Below are 24570 nucleotides of genomic sequence, written 5' to 3' on the forward strand. Positions count from 1 at the left end.
ATGCAGCATCTTTGTTGGCAATCATAACCTCATAAAAAATTCTCCATCTCCAACTTGATTCTTTAACTAATCCATCAGGGTGCATTAAAAATGAGATATTTGCTGAGCATTATCTTCATTGGTTAGGTTTGAACTGAAGAAAAGAAAAAAAAAAATTTTAAGTGACGGTGTACATGTTTTAAGTGAGAAAATGACTAGGGATGTCATCTTCTGTTCTCCTTCATTTTCACCGCCTACAAGTTGGAGAAAAGCTTTTGTAATTAACGCGTCCTCCATTCAAACAAAGTAGCAATAAAATAAGGATAAATTTTCAAAACCAACCTGTTTTGAATCTTAATCTAAAAAAAACCTGTTTCAAACTTAATTTCAAATACCGATCCAGTTGGGCTGAAACTGAGTCGGTTTTTAAAAAAAAAAGTTCTCAAACTTCACGGGAGTTGAAGTCCCGTGAAGTTTTGTTACGTAACAAAACTTCACGGAACTTCAACTCCAATGAAGTTTGAGAACTTTTTTTTTTCAAAAACCGACCCAGTTTCAGCCCAACTGGGTCGGTTTTTGAAATTAAGTTTGAAACAAGTCAGTTTTTGGAATTTTTTGGCAAAGAAGTCTGTCTTGAAAATTTGTCCAATAAAATAATTTGTTAATTTATTTGACCCATCTATCACTCTCTAATGTCACGTTCACAACACGGTCATAGATATGATCACAAATTAACTAGCAAATAAGAAAACAATATGTTCATATTATTCCATTAAAAAAAAAGAGATTGTCACGTACAACATATCGACTAATAATTAAGCTTAAAACTGACGCGACAACATATTAGGCTGCAAAATCAATTTAATTTGACAGCCCGTGTCAAACATTAAGGATGACCTTATGAGCTATTATTACAACGTATAGGACCCCAAAAAGTTTTACCATGGGCTTCGATGAAAAATAGAAAGAATTTGATCCGATGTGAGCTCAAAAGTGCCTTAGTGAAAGTTTATCGATCCGAGGATATTTCACTTCTTGAGCAATTTCAAAACATCTCCTACTAATAAGTGTAAATAACCAGTGACCAGGACCTGAAATGGAGAAGATAACATACTATAAATAAACAATGTCGAGGATAAATAACATACCATAAACTTCCTACTTGCATATTTACATAATACATATAAGGCCGATATAACATTCCTCAACAAAATAAGGGAAAAAATAAAATAAAAAACAGCACATTTATATCTCTCTTTTCTTTTTAAATTTTAAATTTAGCATGCACAGGTTAGCAGTATCAGTAATTCAAATAAAGTGGAAAAAAAAATTATTTCTGCAATTTCAGCGCTAATATGTACCTGAAAACGAATCGATTTATTTTGTCGAGCATTTTCCCTGAGCCACTTGATAGCTGAAGGAAGCGAAGGAAATACTGAACTGCTCTCATCAACCTTCGTAGCATTTGGCTCTTTGTGATTTTTGATCTCGTCATTGTCAAGTCCTAATTATGACCATAAATAGTAATAGTGCTAAAGATAAAAAAAACACTTAAAATGGTGAAGAAGAAAACATTATGTTCAAGTATACCTTTGTTCCCATGAATAAGGTTTTCCCAAACTTTTTGAAGTGTCAGTTGCCATGAAACATCAACTTGTTGATCATTTTGTGTCGTTGCATGTGTATTGACCTTATTATGCACAGACTGATTTGGTACAAAGAGAGCTTTTGTGAAATGAATCCCTGAAATGTATAATCATATTTGAAGTCAATCAAAATAGTAAATAATCATGAATATACAGAGATAAGATGCATAGATCATTTATTACTTCTAACAAACAAAAAATCAGTTAAAACTTAAATTTGTGTTGTACAGCACAACCGACGCATAACTAAAATTACTTTCTGAACTCAGTGTCACATTTGGATGAACGCAAATCAAAGAATCTCTGGTCACATGATAATATATCGTACTTTGAATACATTTAATTACAAATGTGAGCGTATCAAATAGTATCTTGCAACTTAATCTATGGTCTTTGCTATAAAAATATCGATACACATTTAACAAGATAAGCTATAGTTCTAATCTTCTCGTGTTTAAGTGTTAATGACCTTGCTAATTACAAAACAAGCGTAATAGTCAGAAAACCAAAACTCTGTCTAGGGAATATAGGTATGATCACACTATAACATGCAGTCAATATATGGCGACCTGTAGTATACAATATAGTAGGGAGTAAGTAATAAATGATAGCTAATGATACTAATTATGACAAGTGTAATAGTCAGAAATGCAAAATTAAATCAGAATCCACATAACCCAAACGTGCACTAAATCAAGCCAATCCTACTTATCTACTCCTCAAAGGAGAATTCAAAAAATTATTGTTCATACTACAGTAAATGCTATACCATGAACAATAAAAATCTGGCCCTCCGCACTCAAAGTCACTGTTTATGCTACAACATTTACTATAGCATTAACATTAAATCAAATCCTCTCTTCCATACTTAAAGTTACTATTCATGCTACAGCATTTTACTGTACCTTAAACAGTAAAGCATATCAAATGTATTAAGACTTGGATCCTTTTTTTAAGCATAGAGGTAGATATGATTTTTAAATCAAATGTATTAAAATTTGGATCATTCTTTAAGTACGAAGGAGTAGATGTGATTCTAATTTTAAGCATACAATAATTAAATCAAATATATTAAAACTTAAGAGGGAGGCAAGTTCAAAATGCAGTGCTTAAAAAAATAGGGGGTCATGCTTTGCATATGGTGCATGCTAGTGTATAGTATATAGAAGAACAATTGTGATATTCATGAAACTTACCATGATGAGCACAAGCACTTACTAGGGGTGGAAGCAAAAGTTGAGGTTCTCTAACTGACATGCAATTGAATAGAAGTATCTGCAATATACTTTGAAAGAAAATTACTAAACCCGTCATAAGAATAATATAAAATAATGGGTAAATTGCACATAACCCCCTTCATCTGTACATTCAGTTGTGTTAACCCCTCCCCCACCCCAACCCCCCGCCCTAAAAAACAAATAAATAAAATAAAATCATTTACTAGCACGTAGCACCCCTGCATTTTGTATTTTTACAAAGACAAATTGCAGGTAAAACCCTCTCCCTCATGAATTTGAGGCAAGCTAAGTGCTAATAAATGAGTTGTTTTTTTTCGCTTTTAGTTTTTTTTTTGGTTTCTTCTTTTTTTTTTTTTTTTTTTTTTTTTTGGGGGGGGGGGGGGGGAGGTATAGAGTGAAATTTACCCTTAAAAAATCTAAAAGAGAGGCCTTGCCTGCTCAGATTTGCAACTTTCATCTGATTGAGTTTCTTCTCCGATAACATTAGAGAACCATTTCCCACAAACTTCCAAGCTTTCTGGGTTATGTACCCTGTCCAAAGAGAAAACTAAGGGTTCAAAATTTGGGTCAGGGAAAATTTGTGCTCGTCCTGGCAAATTGGCTAATGTGAGCCCTTAGACATATTGTTCTGGTAGAGTATTCTGCTATTCATGTAATTTATGTCAAATGAAAAAAAAAATCAAAAATCAAATTTGATGGAACCCAAACTAAAAGCGAGAAATATTACTCACAGTATCATTGAGCAAAATATTTTCTCATGCCCAGTTCTTTGAAGCCAACTTCTAGATAGGGCAATTGCAAGACTTGCATTTAGATATTGATGTTTGTCATGAAGTCCAAGTTGCTGACCCTTAAGTATTTCTCTATCTAAAGGTGAGACAACTTGAAGGGGAATCTGTAACAAAATGGAGCAGATATTGTTAATTAATGTTCGGATAGATATTTTTGGTGTTTGTAAACTTAAATGCAAACTTACATCTAAGTTTGGAAGCTTTATCTTTGAGGACGGACATTGCTTCTGCCGTCTGAGGCACAGTATATGTAGAAATTTCTTGCTATTTTAAGCAACAACACAACACAAAACAATTTTTTTAGCATCGAGAGTTGGATAGTTTTCTGCAAAAATGAAGTTAAAAGGGTCAAAACCTTGAAGATGCCAGCTTTCTCTCCAGCAATATGTCCCAATGTATTTCCTGTGGATAATGATACCATGCTCAGTTGAAACCCTTCTCAATGGCACTGTTTTTAACTGGACATCATTTATATGTGTATGCGTGCATTGAGCATATGTATGCATGTGTATGTACATCTATCTATGAATTATCAATAGAAACAATTTGAGTGATGACCCGATGTATTGACTGTGGATAATGACAGTAAAGGCTGGAAGACTTATTTTGTATTGATATGAAGTGGGTATTAATAACCCAAGAATACAAATGTACAAGGAAAGTAGAAAACTACAATAAGATACCTAAACCATATCAGCTATACAAGGAAAGTAATTATATACTTCCTATACAAAGAGAAAGATAAAAGGAAAGTAATTATATACTTCCTATACAGAGAGAAAAATACAAAAGGAAAGTAAGGTGGCTGATTAATTATTCTTTACACGCCCCCGCAAGATGGAGGAACCATCAGTGACTCCAATCTTGGATCTGAACCGAAGAAAGAGTCGTTGACCCAATGGTTTAGTAAGAGTGTCAGCAACTTGATCACTGCCAGAAATATGCTTGACACAAAGCCGTTGCGTAGCGACAAGCTCACGAACAAAGAAATAATCCAGCGCAAGATGCTTCATACGTGAGTGAAAAACAGGATTTTTGGCAACGAAGGTAGCACCTAAGTTATCACAAAACAATGAGGGAGGCTGTTTGAGGACAACACCAAGCTCCCGTAATAAGTTCTGAATCCATAGAACTTCTGCAGCGGCATGAGCAAGGGCTCGATATTCAGCTTCTGTAGAGGACCTAGATACAGTTTTCTGACGAGCAGACTTCCAAGAAATAACATTGGGACCAAAATAAATCACATAGGCAGTTGTAGATCTCCCCCCATCCGAGAGACCACCCCAGTCAGAGTCAGAAAAGGCTGTGAGAGTAAACGGAGCACCATAGTGTAGGAACAAACTGTTGGGAATTTAACGCCTAAATCCCCTAATGCAACGGAAACGCGGTATAGAGAACAGTACACCAAGATTTAACGAGGTTCGGCAACTGCCTACGTCCTCGGGAGCCACACAGATAATTTCTTATTTAATCAAACAAGAAATTACAATTTAGGAGCGGATCTCAAAACTGAGATTTCTCAAATAAACACTGTAGCTACAGTGTTAATAATCAAAGGGTATGAACCCTTTCAATTCTCACTTGAGAATAAATACCCCACAATATAAACCCCTCTTTCTTTTCTTCTCTCTCTTCTTAAATCCCCTCAACTACTGCTGTTGAAGATTGGGGAAATGTAAAAATCGCTTCTGCGATTTTAGGGCAGCCGCCGCCGCCAGAAGAAGAAAAATCGGAGGAGGGAAGGAGAAGAACTTCAGCAGCAAAACCCTAGGCTGGAGGGGGGGGTTTTATAGGCGAGTGGATGGCCTGGCGACAGCCTGTCGCCAGCTGCCCGCGGACGCCAAAAGGGGGGCGAACGCAGAGGTCGAAGAGAAAAACGCAGAGCTCGAATGGGGGGTCGAACGCAGACTTCGACTCAAGCTCGTCGGAGCTTCGCCGGAGCTCCTCGCCGGAATTGAGGTTTGATCTACACCCCTTTCTAACAATCTCCCACTTGGAGATCAAACCGCCGTCAATCAGGCTATCTCATCAAGCTCCTCTCCTGTGTGGCTCCGCCCTCATCATCTATGCATGAAGGCCAACTGAAGTTGCGCACAACTCCAGTTTCTGAACTGTCACCGTCTTTGTTAACATGTCTGCTGGATTCTTACTTCCTGGAATCTTTTCCAGTTTCAACACGTCATCTTCCAACAGGGATCTGATGAAGTGGTACCGAAGCGCAATATGCTTCGTTCTAGAATGAAATGCTGAATTCTTCGCCAAGTGTATCGCACTCTGGCTATCACTGTGCAAAACATTCTTCTCCTGTTTGAATCCCAGCTCTGTCAACAAACCCTGAAGCCATATCATCTCTTTACTGGCTTCAGTCACTGCAACATACTCAGCTTCTGTAGTGGATAGGGTAACGATCTTCTGTACCTGTGACATCCAACTGACAGCTGTAGTTCCAACGGTGAATACATAGCCGGTGGTGCTTCTTCGGTGATCAACTTCGCCGCCGAAGTCTGCATCTACGTACCCTTGCACTTCTACCTCTCCCTTACCAAAGTGCAAACACTTCTGTGTGGTGCCTCGTAGATATCTCAGAATCCACTTGACCGCTTCCCAATGAGCTTTTCCTGGATTCGACATAAACCGGCTGACCACTCCCACTGCATGGCCAATGTCTGGTCTCGTACAGACCATTGCGTACATCAAACTTCCGATAGCTGAGGCGTAAGGAACCTGAGCCATACTCTCTTTCTCTTCTTCTGACTGAGGAGACTGATCCTTCGATAGACGAAAATGGTTGGCCAAATGTGTGCTCACAGGCTTGGCGTCGCCCATGTTGAATCTCTGCAAAACACGGTTGATGTACTCCGTCTGAGATAACTGCAAGAGACCTCTCTTCTTATCTCTCGTGATTTGCATTCCAAGGATCTTCTTCGCTGGACCCAAGTCCTTCATGTCAAACTCCTTTGACAGCTGCTGCTTCAAACTTCTGATATCCTCCATATCTGCTCCTGCGACCAACATATCATCAACATACAGCAGTAGGATGATATAGCTGGACTGATATCTTTTGAAGTAGTAACAGTGGTCGGCGTTGCACTTCTGGAAACCTTCCTTGTGCATGAAGCCGTCAAACTTCTTGTACCACTGTCTTGGGGCTTGTTTCAGGCCATACAAGCTCTTCTTGAGTCTGCACACCAGGTTCTTCTTCTTTTCTTCTGAGAAACCTTCTGGCTGGTGCATGTATATCTCCTCTTCTAGATCTCCGTGAAGAAACGCCGTCTTCACGTCTAACTGCTCGAGATGAAGATCTTCAATTGCTACAATACTCATCACGGTCCTGATAGTATTTAGCTTCACCACGGGAGCGAAAATATCGGTGTAGTCAATTCCTTCCTTCTGCTGGAAACCTTTGACAACTAGCCGGGCCTTATATCTTCTGGAACCATCTTGCTCCTTTTTCACCCGGTACACCCATTTGTTGTGGAGTGCCTTCTTACCCGTGGGCAACTCAGCTAGTTCCCACGTCTGGTTTGATATGAGGGACTTCATCTCATCTTTCATGGCAAGCTCCCACTTGCTCGCATCTCCACACTGACAAGCTTCATCAAAGCTTTCAGGCTCCCCACCATCTGTCAACAACAGATAGTTCATGTATCTCCTGTTGGGTACAGGAGGACGAGAAGATCTTCTTAATATCGGAGCTGGTACGTCGGGCTCCTGCGCACCATCTTGTCCAACAGGCTCTTCTTGCTGAGGACCCTCTGCATTGGGTTCTTCCGAGAGGTTACTCGGGACATCATCTGCATCTACAAATATTGACTCGCTCTCTGAGTCATCTGTCTTGTGCATGTCCTTGTACATCACCTTCTCGTTGAATATCACATCTCTGCTCCTGATCACCTTCTTGTTTTTATTGTCCCAAATGCGGTAGCCGAATTCATCTTCACCATAGCCGATGAAAGTGCATTTCTTTGACTTGGGATCAAGCTTATTCCTGCCTTGATCACTAATATGCACGTAAGCTACACAACCGAAAACTTTTAGATGTGAGACTTTTACCTCCTTTCCGCATCATACCTCCTCTGGTATTCTGTGCTCCAATGGAACCGACGGACCTCGGTTGATCAAGTAAGCTGCTGTGTTGACCGCTTCTACCCAGAACTGCTTCGGTAGGCCTGATTGTACTCGAATGCTTCTGGCTCTCTCCGTCAACGTTCGGTTTATTCGCTCAGCTACACCATTTTGCTGAGGCGTGCCGGGCACGGTCCTCTCCATTCTGATCCCGTGCTCATAGCAGAGCTTCTTGAATCCGGTGTCTTCATACTCACCGCCATTGTGGGTCCTGAGCTTCTTTATTCTCAGACCGGTCTCATTTTCGACCATAGCTTTCCATCTCCTGAAAGCCTCAAATACTTCTGACTTATGCTTCAGAAAGTAGACCCATACTTTCCGAGAGTGATCATCGATAAAAGTCACGAAGTAGTGTTTTCCACCAATGGACGCGGTGGTTGTTGGTCCCCACACATCTGAGTGAACGAGCTCTAGCTTCTGCTTCCTGGGGGTTCTGCCACTTGTCTGAAAGCTGACTCTCTTCTGCTTTCCAAGTATACATTCTTCACACATATCCATCTCCACTGACTGCAGTCCTAGGAGTTTTCCCTTTGTGTGCATGATTTTCATCCCCTTTTCACTCATATGACCGAGTCTCTGGTGCCACAGCTTTGAAGTCTCATTGCCTGCTGCAACTGAGATCAAACAACGTGCACCTGCTGTCATATATAGGGTACCAGTCTTTTCATATACAGGGTACCAGTCTTCTTGCCTCCGGTAATTGTCATTGCGCCCTTTGAGATCTTCCAATCATCTCCATGGAAGGTCGTGGTATATCCTTCGCCAGCCAACTGGCCTACGGATATTAAATTCTTTCTCAGGTCGGGAATATGCCTGACATCCTTCAGCTCCCATACTGACCCGTTCAACTTAATTTTCACCACGCCTTTGCCCACTATAGCACACGGTTGATCATCACCAAGATATACATATCCAAGATTTCCGGGGGTATACTTCTCGAAGAATTCTTTCTGAGAAGTAGCGTGGAACGACGCTCCTGAATCTAACACCCAAGATTCCTCCTTGCTCTCCAAAGAGCATATCAATGCGTCGTCTCCTCCTGAAGTGGAGGTGACATTCACCTCTGCCTTCGCCTCCTTCTCCTTCTGTGCACTCTTGCACTGATTCTTATAATGCCCGGTCTTTCCACAATTCCAACACTCGATAGCCTTCGAGCTGTTGCTTGGATTCCTTGATTTGGACCTCCTGTCCTTTGATCTACCTCTGTAGTTTGATTTTCCTCGTCCGTTTCCTCTGGTTGAATTTCTACCTCTTGACTCTGTATGCAATACTGAAGAGGTTGTAGCTTCACCAGTCTCTCGCCGTCGGATCTCCTCACTGAGAACCAAATCACGAACGTCGTCGAACTTCAACTTTTTCTTTCCCGACGAGCTACTCATAGCTGTGACTGTAGCGTTCCAACTCTCTGGTAGGGAAGATAAAAGTATCAACGCCCGGACTTCATCATCAAACTCAATCTCAACAGAACTCAATTGGGTTGTAACCGTATTAAGTTCATTGAGGTGTTGTGCTACTGACGCGCCTTCCGCCATTTTCAGATTGAATAACCGTCGCATCAAATGAACTTTGTTCGCGGCTGATGGCTTCTCATACCCTTCATCTGCGGCCATGGCTCCCACTTGAATCTGACTTTCTCTAGATTGTTTCACTCTCTGATACCAGTTGTTAGGAATTTAACGCCTAAACCCCTAATGCAACGGAAACGCGGTATAGAAAAAGTACACCAAGATTTAACGAGGTTCGGCAACTGCCTACGTCCTCGGGAGCCACACAGATAATTTTTTATTTAATCAAACAAGAAATTACAATTTAGGAGCAGATCTCAAAACTAAGATTTCTCAAATAAACACTGTAGCTACAGTGTTAATAATCAAAGGGTATGAACCCTTTCAATTCTCACTTGAGAATAAATACCCCACAATATAAACCCCTCTTTCTTTTCTTCTCTCTCTTCTTAAATCCCCTCAACTACTGCTGTTGAAGATTGGGGAAATGTAAAAATCGCTTCTGCGATTTTAGGGCAGCCGCCGCCGCCAGAAGAAGAAAAATCGGAGGAGGGAAGGAGAAGAACTTCAGCAGCAAAACCCTAGGCTGGAGGGGGGGTTTTATAGGCGAGTGGATGGCCTGGCGACAGCCTGTCGCCAGCTGCCCGCGGACGCCAAAAGGGGGGCGAACGCAGAGGTCGAAGAGAAAAACGCAGAGCTCGAATGGGGGGTCGAACGCAGACTTCGAAGGGTGCGTTCGCCCAACTCTGCGTTCGCCGAAGTGTGCGTTCACCGAAGGATTGCGTTCGCCGACTTCGCCTGCGTCATCTCCGCCTTTCTCGAGCTCGTCGGAGCTCCTCTGCCGTCGGTGACAACCGGAGCTCGCCTGCGTCATCCTGGAGCTCGTCGGAGCTCCTCGTCGCCGGCGGAGGTTTGTTTCCACCCCCAATTTCTAACACAAACCATGAGAGAGAGTACCCTTTAGATACCGCAATAACCGTTTGACCGCTTGCCAGTGAGTTTCAGTGGGAGCATGCATGAACTGAGACAACTTATTAATGACATACGAGATATCCGGACGAGTGATGGCCAAATACTGAAGAGCACCAATGACACTGCGAAACTCAGTGGAGTCAACTGTAGCCGTGCCGTCCTCAAGAGTGAGAGATTTGCCCGGAGCCATAGGTGTGGTGACCGGTTTGGCACCTGTCATTTGTTGGCGACAAAGAATATCAGAAAGATACTGTTGCTGAGACAAGAACAGCCCACCAGGCGTGGGAATGACCTCGATGCCGAGAAAGTGATTCAGCGAACCGAGATCCTTGAGGGAGAACCTATGAGACAGCTGAGAGACAAACTCATCCAAAAAAATAGTATTATTCCCAGTTAATAAAATATCATCAACATAGACCAAGAAGTAGATCAAATTGCCACCTAAGCGGTAGATAAAAAGAGATGTGTCAGCCACAGACTTCCGAAAGCCATAATCAACCAGAAAACGAGATAACTCCAAATACCAAGCGCGAGGAGCTTGCTTGAGACCATAGAGGGCCTTGCGAAGCTTACAAACATAAGTGGGACAGGCCGTGTCAACATACCCTGGAGGTTGGTTCATATACACATCCTCATGCAATGTGCCGTTGAGAAAGGCGTTGTTGACATCAAGTTGGCGAATGGACCAACGACTCGACAGAGCCAGAGTAAGCACAATGCGGACTGTCACCGGTTTCATAACCGGACTAAAAGTCTCAAAGTAATCCCGCCCATACTCTTGAGAGAAACCCTTAGCCACCAGTCGGGCTTTATAGCGATCAATGGAACCATCTGAGCGGCGTTTGATCCGAAACACCCATTTGCAGCCAACCGTAGGAGCAGAAGAGCGAGGTACAAGGACCCAAGTCTGATTGGCCCGAAGGGCCTCCATTTCAGCATCCATTGCAGCACACCAGAGAGGATCACGGAGGGCCTGAGTAACTGTACTGGGCTCAATGGACACCGGAAGGGGATGAGAGGTGGTAAGATTGACCATGTGAGGATTAAAGTATTTGGGATTTGGACGACAGTCACGAGCTGGTCGGACAGGAAGTTCTATTGAGGGAGGAATATGGACTAACGGTCCAGGTGACGGAGGAGGGGGGTGAACCGTCGGTCCAGGGGACAGAGGAGGGTTATGGACAGTGGGAATAGCAGGGAGTTCTACCGAAGGAATGTTGGCGAACGGTCCAGGCGACGGAGGAGGGGTGTGAACCGCAGGTGACGGAGGAGGGTGGCCGGCGTGTGTCGGCTAGTCGAGAGTGATGAGGCGAAAAATGTTGCGGGAGAAGAATTTGACTATGACGGGAAAGAATATACTGACGGGGTCAAGACACTTGTAAGCGGACTGAGATGTAGAATAACCAAGAAATACACATGAGGCAGATTTGGGTTGAAGTTTTTGGGAATTATACGGGCGTAGCCAAGGAAAGCATAAACACCCGAATGGTTGGAGTTTTTCGTAACGGGGTGGCTGACCAAACAGTGTTTGATAAGGAGACGAGTGACGTAATATGGGTGTAGGAAGACGGTTGATAAGGTAGACGGCTGTTTGAAACGCATAAGACCAAAATTGAATGGGAAGAGAGGCAGTGTGCAGTAATGACATGCCAGTTTCAACTATGTGGCGATGACGACGTTCAGCCGTACCATTGTGCTCTGGGGTGTGAGGAGGAGTGGTGAAGTGAGAGATTCCACAAGCATTAAAGATGGGAATTAGCTTGCGGAACTCACCCCCGTTGTCAGAAAAAATTGACACAATATCCTGTTTGAAGTATTTTTCAACCAGTCTTTTAAACTGAGGAAATATAGTAAAGACTTCAGATTTTTGGCGCATAGGATATAGCCAAATATATTTTGTGAAAAAATCAACAAAGACAACATAATACTAAAAACCATCAATAGATTGATTTGTTGTACTCCAAACATTTGTATAAATAAGCTCTAAGGGATGAGAGCTAGTTAATGTGTTTACAGAGAATGGAAGCTTGTGGCTTTTATTAATATTACACGAAAGGCAATGAAACTGATCTAACAAACTAGAAGGGACTAAACTAGTACGACTAAAAATTTGGCGCAAAACTTTGTTGGACGGATGGCCAAACAAACTAGAAGGGACTAAACTAGTACGACTAAAAATTTGGCGCAAAACTTTGTTGGACGGATGGCCAAGTCGGTGATGCCAGTCAGAGATAGAACCAGTCGTGGTGACATGGAGGCGGGGAACCGAGTTTGACCGCGAAAGGTAGTAAACGCCATGATTATTTTGTCCTCGAAGAAGAGGCGCCCCCGTGAGTAGATCCTTCACAAGGAACGAAGAATCAAAAAACTCAACAGAGACAGAGTTGGTTTTACATAGTTGAGAAACCGAAACAAGGTTACTATGAAGACGGGGAACACAGAGGACGTTGGATAAAGACAAGGAACGAGAAGAAGTAGAGATAGTTGTCTTACCAGTATGAGATATAGGAAGGTTGGTGCCATCGCCCAAGTGTACTTCATCAGGACCTCCATATTCCGTGAATAACTGAAGAGAGGCCAAGTCAGATGTGGCATGGTGAGAGGCTCCACTATCAAACAACCATTGACTAGGACCCGGGTTTGTAGACGTCGCAGTGTTCACGGTTGGTGCCGAACCGCTAACTCGGTAATTATTCTCACGTAAGAAACGCTCCAACTTGCGACAGAACTGAACATCATGGCCTTGGAATTGGCAGAACTTACAGAATCTGCCATTGTTGCGTCGCTCACCTCAGGAACCGTTCCTGTCGTAGCCGGACTGGCCGCCGTAGCCAAACTGACCACCGAAGCCAGTATTCTGGTTGTCGCCAGAATTGTTGCTGAAACCATTTCCACTAGTTCGGTAGGTGGCGTTAACCGTGGGAAGAACGGTAGCGGAGTTCTCAATAGTTTCTTGCAGGGTCCGTTCACAATCAGTTAAAATATCCTCTAACTCAGCATATGTAAGAGGGGTCTCTCGCACACGGAGAGCGGCAACAGTGGGTGCAAACTCATCCCGAAGTTGGGATAGCACATGACAAATGAGGTCTTCAACAAGAACCGGGTTATTGGCAAGGGCAAGATCCTCAGCAATCTTGTTCATGGCAGCAAGATAGGTAGAGACAGATTGAGTACCTTGGGGAAATTTTGACAGCTGGGTTTTGAGAGAAACAATACGTCCACGAGAGGTATTGGCAAAGCTGTTGTTAAGCCGAGTCCATGCGTCGACGGCAGTGACTGCACTTGCAATAAGTGGCTGAATCGTCTCGGAGCAGCTACCGAGGAGTGCGCTGACAAGAATTTGATCTTGTCTGTACCAGATCGTATAGACTGGGTTTTCAACCTTGTTGGCCAGATCGGAAAAAGGAGATGGTGCAACCGTGGATCCATCGATGAACCCGAGTAAATCGAGAACGATGAGGGTTGACTGAATCTGACATCTCCAGACAAGAAAATTGTTGGAGGTAAGCTTGATAGGAAAGTGGGTCGGCGCATTAAGCTGCACAACTTCGGTGGTGGCGGTGATAGGAGCCATTGGAGAGGGGTTCGAATTTCGAGAAAGGAGGAAAAAAATTGGATCGAAAACTAGTGAGAGTGTTTTTGCTCTGATACCATGTAAAGGCTGGAAGACTTATTTTGTATTGATATGAAGTGGGTATTAATAACCCAAGAATACAAATGTACAAGGAAAGTAGAAAACTACAATAAGATACCTAAACCATATCAGCTATACAAGGAAAGTAATTATATACTTCCTATACAAAGAGAAAGATAAAAGGAAAGTAATTATATACTTCCTATACAGAGAGAAAGATACAAAAGGAAAGTAAGGTGGCTGATTAATTATTCTTTACACGTGCTGAGTCGAAATCTTTCTCAAGGACACCATTTTCAATCGGACACCATGTATATATGTATCACACGTCTGCGTGTATGTTTATCTACTATCTATCTATGAATTATCAATAGAATCAGTCTAAAAGATGACTGACCCAGTATCTCCGTATGGTCATGCCCGAGGGAGGATATTCCACAAACAACAGGTGCCTTCATCTGCAAAATGGATAAGATCATTGCAAGAAAATAAAATAATTCTGTATACATGACCTATATAACAGATTCAGTTACTGCTAAGTTTTCAGATGCATTTCAAAGTAAGTTAAGATTGGCTTTAATAAACTTGAACTAAATCATAAACTTCAATATTTCTTGTAGAAACACCATGGAGTATAGAATGTTTACCACATTAGTTGCATCAAGTTTTCCTCCAAGACCAACCTCCAAGATAGCAACATCCACCTGCTCCATGAAGAAAACAACACCATTAAGTATCTTATTCTTGATCTTCGAGGGCTTGATAAGATATTGACATAATTAACAGGCAAACACCTTTTACCTGTTTAGTGGAGAATATCTTAAATCCAAGCAATGCAAGGAAACGGAAATAAGTGGACATCAGTACGTCATCATTGGTTTTCTCCTGCAAAAATCAAAGAAATAGACTCAAACTCCACCAATTCAACAAGATTACGAGACATATAGATCGATGTCAAGAATAAAAGTACACAATGCACCAACTATATGCATGTTACCTGCAATCTATCCCAACACCACCAAAAGTTTGACGAAAACTTCTCCTCAGAAATTTCCAATCTCAAAGTTCACAAAAAATAAATAAACTCCACTGTGCACAAATTATGCCTTTAATACAATTTCTTTAGCACAGCAATCAACAAAAATTTCATAAATATGAGTGAAAATTATGAATCATTACCCATCTTTTCTAAACCTCTCCCTAACATCAACCAAGTGTGGAGAAGTGAACAAACCAGTCCGAAACTCGCAATTTCTCAAAATCAACTCCGTAAACGTGCAAGTAGAACCCTAATTACAACAACAACAATCATCTCAAACTCCAAAAAAAAAGGTAAGAAACACAAATTCAAAGTATTCTACCTTCGGTTTAGTGCCAGCAACATGAATCACATTTAACTGCGAAATGGGTTCTTCCAGCTCCAATATCTACTAATCAAAACAAGACCCATATATCAAAATCAAATTTTTAGACAGAAAATCTTGCAAAGGAGTTAACTTGCCTTCAAATAATCGAACACTAGATCAAAGTGGTCGTCTTTATTTGACCCATCAGCACGAGTCCGTCGAGAGATCAGCGAGGATAAGCAGTTCAGCGGCTCCTCGTACGACGTCGGGGAGCTCTTAACAGCTTCTGCAAAAATGGAAGAAAAAATCTATATCAGTATTACATATAAAAGAGGACTTTTGATTTTCAATTTTGCCCTTTTAAGTTTGGTAATTTTCAAATGTGTCATTAGTTGTAATCAATCACTCACTAATTATATATAACCTCTTATTAATTATATATTTTTACACTTTTTCAATTATTTGATTATTTGATTGTGTTATTTAATTAAAAATTTATAATTTATCTTCACATAATACTTTTACCTTTCATCTTATTAACCTTTTAAAAGTATGATAATAGTATGAAAAACAATTTGTATTTATTGTAATTATAATAATATTGATAGTATAATGATTTTGATAGTATTTTTAAATTAATAAGTTATACTGAAATTTAATATACACAATTCAGTAAATTATTTACTAATATATAATAAACTAATTATGAAATTAAAAAGTAGTTACTAATGGTACTATAATTATGCTATGTAATTTTTTTTGACAAAAAAACAAGGGATGATCTCTATTCATTAAAATAAAGAAGATAAAAGTTTTAGTTACAAAAGATGGACTTGAAATGTATCCAGGTGTTAGTAGATAGAAGGTATAATTCAACTTAATAGGGACGTATAATTTTTTTCTTTCGAAGATCCATAAAGATGAGGAGTGTGCCTTGCCGTCACTCATCGTTGACATAAATATAAGAAAGAACAAAAGCCAACCATACGTATATTAAGTTGAAATATAAATTCTATAAACTAACAACAAAAACCAAAAAACATAACAACTTATAATATTCTAGATACATGTTTTCAAAAATAACAAAAAAGGGGTCTGTAACATGTATGATCTCTGTTAATCAACTTGCCCTGCTGATTGGTTGAGAGTCCAGTCTTGCTGACAAATGCTTAGCACATTGAACTCCTTCCTGCACCTATCCATTCATATATAACAGAAATAGCTTGATTGATAATAGCTTTATAAGAGAAATTTCTTTGATCAAAGATAAACCTGCTTCTTGTAATCCAAATGTTCCAACATATAACAGAGAAAAATAAACGCCATAAATCTCCTTCAGTTCCTCTTAACTGTTCAATATTTTGTAACAGATCCATGAAAGACACAGGCCATTGGAAAGGTAAGAAATAAGCTTTAAAGTGTGCCCAAACTTGCATGGATATTGGACAGGAAAAGAATAAATGATCACGACATTCAGTATCCAAACCACAGAATGAACATAAATAATCACCTTGCCAACCCTTTACTATAAGAATGTCTTTTGTGTGCAGCTTATTATTGAATAAAAGCCAGTTAAAAAACTGATTCTTGCTTGGTATGATGGAATTCCAAATAGCTTTATAAATAGGAGATGTAATTCCTCTAGAGATAAGGAAATTATATAAAGATTTGATTGAGTAAACTCCATTAGATGTGAGAGACCATCTTGGAAGATCATGTTGATAATTGATATTGCAAGATTCAATTGCATTCATGAGCTGTTATTATGCTATGTATAATATTATTATATTTAAAAAATAAGAAATTATTTAATATATTATAATTATTTTAATAAATTATGAATAAATTATAACAACTATCTAAAATATAATAATTAATCATATAATTCTTCATATACAGTTTCAATTTATTTATTTAAACAAAATTGTAATTGTTCAAAATTTAGATTGTTATACATGTCATTTCATTATTTTGCAGCGAACAATTTTTTTTAAAAAACATAAAACAAAACAAGTATGCTCTCGTGCAAAGCACGTGCACTATACTAGTTATATAAAATAAAAAGAAATAACTAAATTGAGAAAGATGAGGGAAAAAGTAGATGCATTTGCCTTTTGCCATGTCTTTGAGAGAGGTGGAGGTGTGGAGATTGGAGAGATGGAGGAGGGGGAGTGGGTAGGTGAGGGTGTGTGAGGCGGGTAGGTGGTGATGGAGCATGGAAACTAGGTGTACAGCGGGGCGAAGGATAGGGGATTATGTGATTTATTGACCAATCTGTTGGAAACATAACACACAACGTAGAGGAAATTGCACATCATGTAGATTAATCAAAATTAATTAAAATCTAGAAGAATACATGAAATGTTTTTCAATTTTCTTCGATAATCTGTCCCAAGATCACTACGAAATAGCTTCTTCAAGAGAAAAAGCCTCCAACTGAAATTCACAAGTCATCGAAGAGGAGCAATACTGAGAGATGAGTTCTCAAAATCTATTTCCTTTTCCTTTTTCTTTCTTTTCTCTTCACTACATAAGGCTACATATGAGTCCTAGGATTGAACCTGCCTTATAGATTTCAATTTCAAAACAATTCTTAATTGTTTAAAACTTTATCCATAACATTTAGAGATAGAATATTGTTTCCATAACAATTAGGATAGAAATAGAATTGTATTACATGTAAACCTCTTCTAATGACATCAGTGAGACTGATTGAGTCCCATATCGAGAACCAATTATTAATCAAATTAATAATTTTAATTTAACAATCAAATCCCTATCCGACCAGCTGTTCATAAAAGCTCTTCCATAATATGGCATTAAATATTCGTGAATAATATTATCTTACATTCAGTTCTTTCAAGTATCAATTTATTTTAGGCAACTTTATTGAGCAGGACAAATCACCTATTTGCTCATTCCTAAAATTAAAATCTCATGAACATAAATAAAATTATTTTAAAGCATAAAAAATTTATTTTATAAGAAAATAAATTTATAAAAATAATTTTCAAAAACTACCCGTCGACGAGAATTTAATATCTTCATGGGATATGCATTATAAATTAATTCATAAAAAATGAGTATACTGGATCCTGTCTAGATATCCATCATTTCCCTAAATAAAATTTAGTAACGTAACATTTCAGGTTGTATAGCACTTGTAAAACAAGTTTAACCATCATATCAAAGTATACTAAATTAACAAATCGAAAATGATAATATTATCAAGTCTAAGGAACCATATAACAATTCGAATTCTCTCTCTCTTAGGTGACTCGTCCTAGAGAATCCAAATAAGGTCTTGTGCTACACATATCAAATATGTGCTTATGACATACACCCATGGAATCTTCATTCCCGATGGCAGAGATCAACCATCACATCTCATATGTCGTTGTCATGCATAATAACCTGTTATGACAAAGCTATCCTTTATTAGTTATAGGTTAAGCACAAATTTAAGAAACCTCTGAATTAGATCATATCTCCAAGCAAGTGACCATCACAGTGCATGATCTAACAAAATAATTTCTAATGATAGAATAACAATTATATATTAGATACCCAAACAACATGTGCAACAATAAAATTTAATTAATATTCAATAAAAATGTATTGGATGTTTAAAAGCATATAAGTATATAACACTACTCTAGCACAAGCCACCATGGGCTTTGGATGGGTGAGGTTAGAGGCTAGCACATGATGACGGTGCACATCACTTAAAAAGTCGAATAAAAAACTACAGATAATCTTGAGGAAAATATAATATTATTTGTACGCAATAAGATTAAATTTACTGAGAGAATGTGTGGTTTAATGAAGAAGGGAGTGAAGTTGCATTCTCTTTTTTGAGGATGTTTAGAGGAAAGGTTTCGTCGTATCAACATTTTTATGGTGTTTATTGACGGTGGTTTCAAATGCAATATTTTTATGGTGTTTATTGGAGGTGGTTCAAACGCAATAAAGATTATGTCTTAACACTTTGCTCGAGACAGAGAAACTTGGCCCGCACCTTTTGAGATGTGACCAACAAGACGGACCTCATCAAATAGCTATATCTTTAATAGCTCATTTAGCAAAATGAGCCATCACTTCATACTCATTATTTTCATTATTGATTCATTGACCAATCCATTACTTGCTACGGACACAACATCAACATGCATGATGATAGATATGACCACAAACTAGTAAATCCCATATACTCAAATTATTAGGCTACAAGATCTTTTTAATTTGATAGCCCGTCTCAAACATTAACGATGATCATATTCAGCTATTGTTACAATATATAGGACCGAAAAGGATTTATTGTCGGGTTTTACGGAAAAATAGAAAGGATTGATCGATGTGAGCTCCATGGTGCCCTGATCGAAGGACTGCAGTTTGATCGATTCAAAGAGTTCGTATCACTTCTTGATCAATCTCAAAACATCCCCAACCAAGTGCAAAGAACCAGTGACCAAGACCTGAAATAGAGACAATATATGCTAAATACACAAAAATACATAAACAGTTAAGAGGGGATATTTACGTAATAACATATTATTAGGTCAGTATACTATTCCTTGATAACATAAGAAACAAACAAAATAGCACATTTATTCATTTTTCTTTTCTTTTTGCATATTCTCTTTTACCTTGTGAACATTACAGTATTAGTACTTGAAATAAAGTGGCAAGATACTATTTATATATACCTGAGAACGAATCGATTTATTTCGTTGAGCATTTTCCCTGAGCCAGTTAAGGGCTAAAGGGAGTGAAGGAAACACTGAACTACTCTCATCACCCTTTGCAGTATTCAGCTCTTCCTGTTTTTTACCTTCAGAAGCATTCAAGAGCTCATCATTGTCAAGTCCTCATCATGATCATAAACAGTAACAGTATTAAATAAAAAACCACTTCATTGTGGCTAAGAAGAAACATTATTATGTTCAATTATACCTTTTCCCCCATGAATAAGGTTATCCCAAACTTTTTGAAGTGTCAGTTGCCATGAAACATCAACTTGTGGCTCATCTTGTGTTGTTGCGTGTGCACCAAACATATTATACGCGGACTGATTCAGTACAAAAAGGGCCCTTGTGAAGCGGATCCCTGAAATATATAACCACATTTCAATTACATCAAAATAGTAGTCATGAATGTACAGAGTGAAAATGATATAGAAAATGCGCACCAAACCAATGACAAGTGTGTATCGTCATGAAACTCACCATGACTCGCACAACTATTTACTAGGGGCGGAAGCAGAAGCCGAGGGTCCCTAACTGACAAGCAAGTGAATAGAAGTATCTGCAATATTCGCCCAAAGAAAATTACTAAACCCGTCAAAAAAAAGGTGAAACAAATCTAAAAGAGAACTCGTGCCTGTTCAGATTTGCAACTTTTAGCTGATTGAGTTTCTTCTCTGACAACACTAGAGAACCATTTCCCACACACCTCCAAACTTTCTGGGGTATGTGCCCCATCCAAATAGAAAACTAGTTGTTCAAAACTGGGGTCAGAGATAATTTGTGCCCGGCCTGGCAAATTGGCCATTGTGAGCCCCCTAACAAATTGTTCTGGTAAAGTATTCTGCTATTTGTATCGTTGATATCAGTTGATAAAAAAAGTTCAAAATTGACGGAATCCAAATTAAAACCTGAAAATAATACTTACTGTATTATTGAGAAAAATACTTTCTTCATGCCCGGTTCTTTGAAGCCAACTTTTTGATAAGGCAATTGCAAGGCCTGCATTTAGATATTGATGCTCACCGTGAAGTCCAAGTTGCTGATCCTTCAGTATTTCTGTATCTAAAGGTGAGACAACTCGAAGGGGAATCTGTAAAATTGGAGCAGATAGTACTACTTAATGGTTTAAATAGATAACCTTTGGTGTTTGTAATCCTATGGTGAACACTGAACTTACACTTAAGTGGGAAGCTTGATCCCTGAGCACAGACATTGCTTCTTCTGGCTGAGGCACGGTGTATGCTGGAACTTCTTGCTGTTTTAAGCAACAACAAGAAACATTATTTTAGCATCAAGAGTTAGATACTTTTCTGCAAAAATAAAGTAAAAAGGGTCGAAACCTTGAAGATGCCAGCTTTCTCTCCTGCAATCTGTCCCAATGTATTTCCTGTAGAGAATAACACCATGCTCAATCTGAATTCTTCTCAATGGCAAAATTTCAGCTGGACACCATTTCTATCATTTATCAACGGAAACAATTTGAAAGATAACTGACCCAATATCTCCATATGGTCATAGCCCAGGGAAGATATTCCACAAACAATAGGTGCCTTCACCTGCAAAAAGATGGAAAATTAGAAGAACTTTTGTCAAAATCATTGCAACAAAAATCAAATAGATTTGTACTTATACGAGACCTATATAATAGATTCAGCTCTCAGATGCATTTCAAAGCATGCTAAGACGGATAATCGTCAACTTGAACAGAATCATAAACTTCAAAGTTCAATCTGGAAAAATCACAAAGTATGAAACGGTTACCACATTAGTTGCATCATATTTTCCTCCGAGACCAACTTCCAAGATAGCAACATCCACCTATTTCATGGAAGAAACACGATTAGCATCTACATTATGTTCAAATGCTTGGAACAGGATACTCATTCTCGACCTTCGAGGGTTTGATAGGGTATTCACACAATTTGTTGACAACTAAACGCATTTTACCTTTTCAACGGAAAATATCTTGAATGCAAGCAATGCAAGGAAACAGACATGGAATGGCATGGGTACATCATCATTGGTTTTCTCCTGTAAAAATCAAACGAAGTAGACCCAAGATCCACCAGTTCAACAAGACCACGAGACATGAAAAGAACAAGACCTTGAAATAGAAAGATCAAAGTAGACCACACATGAAAACCGAAGAATGCACCAACTATATGCATGTTACCCGCAATCTATTCCAACACCACCAAAAGTTTGTCAAGAACTTCTCCTGAGAAATTTCCACTCTGAAAATAATAATAATAATAACTACTAAAAACTAACATGAAATGAACTCCGCAATGAGAACCATATTGCATCAAAATAATGAAGCATTACCCATCTATTTTGAACCTCTCCCTAACATCAATCAAGTGCGGCGACGTGAACAATCCAGTCCGAAATCCGCAATTTCTCAAAATCGACTCTACAAACGTGCAAGTAGAACCCTAATTACAACAACAACCACTATAATCTCAAAATTCCCAAAAAAATAAAAAAAATAAAAATAAAAATCACAAATTCAAAGATACTCACCTTCCCTTTAGTTCCGGCAACATGAATTACATTCAATTGTGAAACGGGTCCTTCCAGCTCCAATATCTACTAATTGAAACCAAGCCCATGTATCAAGACCAAATCTCTAGACAAAGAACCTTCCAAAGGGTTTAACTTGCCTTCAAATAGTCAAACATCAGGTCGAAGCGGATCGTAGATGCATCAGCACGAGTCCGTGGAATAATCAGCGAGGATAAGCAATTCAGTGCCTCCTTGTACGGGGTCATTGTGCTCTTCACAATCTCTGAAAAATTCGAGGAAAATTAAGTTTAGAAAAGATTGAAGCAAATCGAGGAAAGGGAAAAGTTGTAGGCACCTTCGGCCGTGTCTTGCGCAGATCAGAAGGATCCGCTTTGCACGTGTGCTGTTCTTATAGAACTCATAATCACTGAAATATAAAATATGTAGCTTAATGTTGTTTTGTGAAGCACAGAGGGGAACCTCTTTCTTGAAACGCTGGAAAAAGGAGTCACAAAGAAATTATTCTCCTTAAAAACCATGACTTTATTCACACACCTTCCTTCAAAGATACTCATACCTATCTCCCCTCCATTTTCTCTCCTTTTAACAAAAGCCAAAATACCACTATCCCCACTCCAATTTCTCTCCTTTAACAAAAGCCAAAATACCATTCTCCACAACTACAGAGAATAAGATACCCAACTTACCTTAGTCCCGCGTTCCATTCAACAATTTAAAATTCCATCTCATCTCAAACGGTGCTCCCAAATTCAATAACACAAATAATAATATAACCTAAATCACTTACAAATTACAATATTGATGAAACCAACCCCAAAGATAGAAGCAATCTCCATCATCGAGTTCATGCTCTCAGCAGGACCCAATCCCCTTAAACCATCTTGTCTTCACACAATTTCTGAAATATCGTAGCTTTTTCTGGGAATTTTTTAGGGCTTCTTAAGATGGGTTCTTTTCAAAACAGCAGCAGAGGAGACTGGCTGTTTGGTTATGGGATTTGTGATGATACTCATCTGGGCTCCTCAGATTATGGTTGATCCTATGGTTTCTAGGTAAAAATTTGATCTTTTTCAGTAGTAGTTCTTAACAATTGAATCTTGGTCCAGAATATTTTATCTTTTTTCCAGTGATTACCAGTGCAACCGCTTGGCTCTTTTCTTGGGTAATATAGATGTGAGCGTTATTTATATAAATGGAGAAGCAAGAAATCTTTGTTGTATCCAGAGTGGTTTGTTTCTGTATTATTATATGTTGGGCTTTCATGTCTGATGAATTTTGAAATAATTATAATTTGCAGCACAATGCTTGACTTGAGGTTCCATGCAAAGAAGGCAGCAGACCAGAGAAAGCTTGCTAGCCAAAACGGCATAGGAAAACTAGCTCCCGTTGTTCTACGACTTTTTTCACTTTTATACTTGTGATTTGCTCCAAAAGTCATGATATATGCAAAAAATGCATCTATAGATGGAATGAGCTTATTGTTACCAGGCCAAAGAATTGATATATAAATGTTTTTGTTTTAGGGTATATCATATTCATCCAAAAGCGATTATTATTTTTGTTACTTATACGTGTTGTCATGTCAGGATTTGTTATATCTTCAACAAAGGTCCCCTTGCAACAAATTTCTTTAGTGCAACAACCAACATAAAGTTTCATAATCATGAGGGAAATTTATGAAGAATTACCCATCTATTCAAGTGACGTGAAGCGAACAATCCAGCGCGAAACCCGCAATTTCTCAAAATTGACTCCGGAATAGTGCAAGTAGAACTCTAATTACAATCTAGTACCAGATACAGGAATCACATTCAACTGCGAAATGGGTTCTTCAAGATCCAATATCTACTAATAAAAACCAAACCCATGTATCAAAATCAAATCTTTAGGCAAAAAATCTTGCAAAGGGGTTAACTTGCCTTTTAACTAATCAAACATTAGGCCAACGCTGATGCAACCAGCAAGGATAAGCAGTCCAGCGCCTCCTCGTACGGCGTCGGGGAGCTCTAAACAACTTCTGCAAAAATAGATGAAAAAATTATATTAAAAAGAAATAAATGAAT

At 39.0% G+C, this 24570-nt stretch overlaps 2 protein-coding genes across 6 annotated transcripts; both read right to left on the minus strand.

Moving 5' to 3' along the window:
* LOC109822916 (folylpolyglutamate synthase-like) lies at nucleotides 723–15538 on the minus strand. 2 transcript variants are annotated; one of them, XM_020389185.1, is made up of 12 exons: nucleotides 15125–15143; nucleotides 14692–14775; nucleotides 14538–14594; nucleotides 14288–14348; nucleotides 4010–4056; nucleotides 3840–3918; nucleotides 3595–3758; nucleotides 3298–3394; nucleotides 2822–2900; nucleotides 1570–1722; nucleotides 1341–1483; nucleotides 723–1070 (listed from the first exon to the last, which is right to left on the minus strand). In XM_020389185.1, exons 4-12 carry the CDS (start codon nucleotides 14306–14308, stop codon nucleotides 1008–1010), a joined length of 846 nt encoding a protein of 281 aa, XP_020244774.1. In that variant the 5' UTR covers nucleotides 14309–14348; nucleotides 14538–14594; nucleotides 14692–14775; nucleotides 15125–15143; the 3' UTR covers nucleotides 723–1007. The 2 variants fall into 2 exon arrangements, with proteins under 2 accessions (XP_020244774.1, XP_020244775.1); XM_020389186.1 differs by lacking the exons at nucleotides 723–1070; nucleotides 1341–1483; nucleotides 1570–1722; nucleotides 2822–2900; nucleotides 3298–3394 and adding exons at nucleotides 14888–14894; nucleotides 15252–15317; nucleotides 15392–15538 and having other exon boundaries at nucleotides 3612–3758; nucleotides 15070–15179.
* LOC109822915 (folylpolyglutamate synthase-like) lies at nucleotides 19398–24343 on the minus strand. 4 transcript variants are annotated; one of them, XM_020389184.1, is made up of 16 exons: nucleotides 24196–24343; nucleotides 22645–22769; nucleotides 22505–22570; nucleotides 22307–22416; nucleotides 22155–22215; nucleotides 21929–22012; nucleotides 21746–21799; nucleotides 21477–21537; nucleotides 21322–21368; nucleotides 21159–21236; nucleotides 20907–21071; nucleotides 20616–20822; nucleotides 20462–20540; nucleotides 20190–20342; nucleotides 19943–20067; nucleotides 19398–19711 (listed from the first exon to the last, which is right to left on the minus strand). In XM_020389184.1, exons 1-16 carry the CDS (start codon nucleotides 24197–24199, stop codon nucleotides 19652–19654), a joined length of 1479 nt encoding a protein of 492 aa, XP_020244773.1. In that variant the 5' UTR covers nucleotides 24200–24343; the 3' UTR covers nucleotides 19398–19651. The 4 variants fall into 4 exon arrangements, with proteins under 4 accessions (XP_020244773.1, XP_020244772.1, XP_020244771.1 ...); XM_020389183.1 differs by having other exon boundaries at nucleotides 20616–20825; XM_020389182.1 differs by having other exon boundaries at nucleotides 21743–21799.

This window comes from Asparagus officinalis, chromosome 8 (assembly GCF_001876935.1).
Source record: "Asparagus officinalis chromosome 8, Aspof.V1, whole genome shotgun sequence".
NCBI lineage: Eukaryota > Viridiplantae > Streptophyta > Magnoliopsida > Asparagales > Asparagaceae > Asparagus > Asparagus officinalis.

What these genes read in the sequence shown, in the direction of transcription:
- LOC109822915 (XM_020389181.1), bottom strand. An exon ending in GGTGTTGGAATAGATTGCGG is followed by an intron (nt 22,013 to 22,154) that starts GTAACATGCATA and finishes TGATTTTTACAG; the next exon opens with GAGAAAACCAATGATGATGT. An exon ending in AAAGTTGCAAATCTGAACAG is followed by an intron (nt 20,541 to 20,615) that starts GCACGAGTTCTC and finishes CGAATATTGCAG; the next exon opens with ATACTTCTATTCACTTGCTT.
- LOC109822916 (XM_020389185.1), bottom strand. Translation starts at nt 14,308, where the DNA reads ATGACCATACGGAGATACTGG. An exon ending in TGACCATACGGAGATACTGG is followed by an intron (nt 4,057 to 14,287) that starts GTCAGTCATCTT and finishes CATTATCCACAG; the next exon opens with GAAATACATTGGGACATATT. An exon ending in AGAAAGCTGGCATCTTCAAG is followed by an intron (nt 3,919 to 4,009) that starts GTTTTGACCCTT and finishes TGCTTAAAATAG; the next exon opens with CAAGAAATTTCTACATATAC.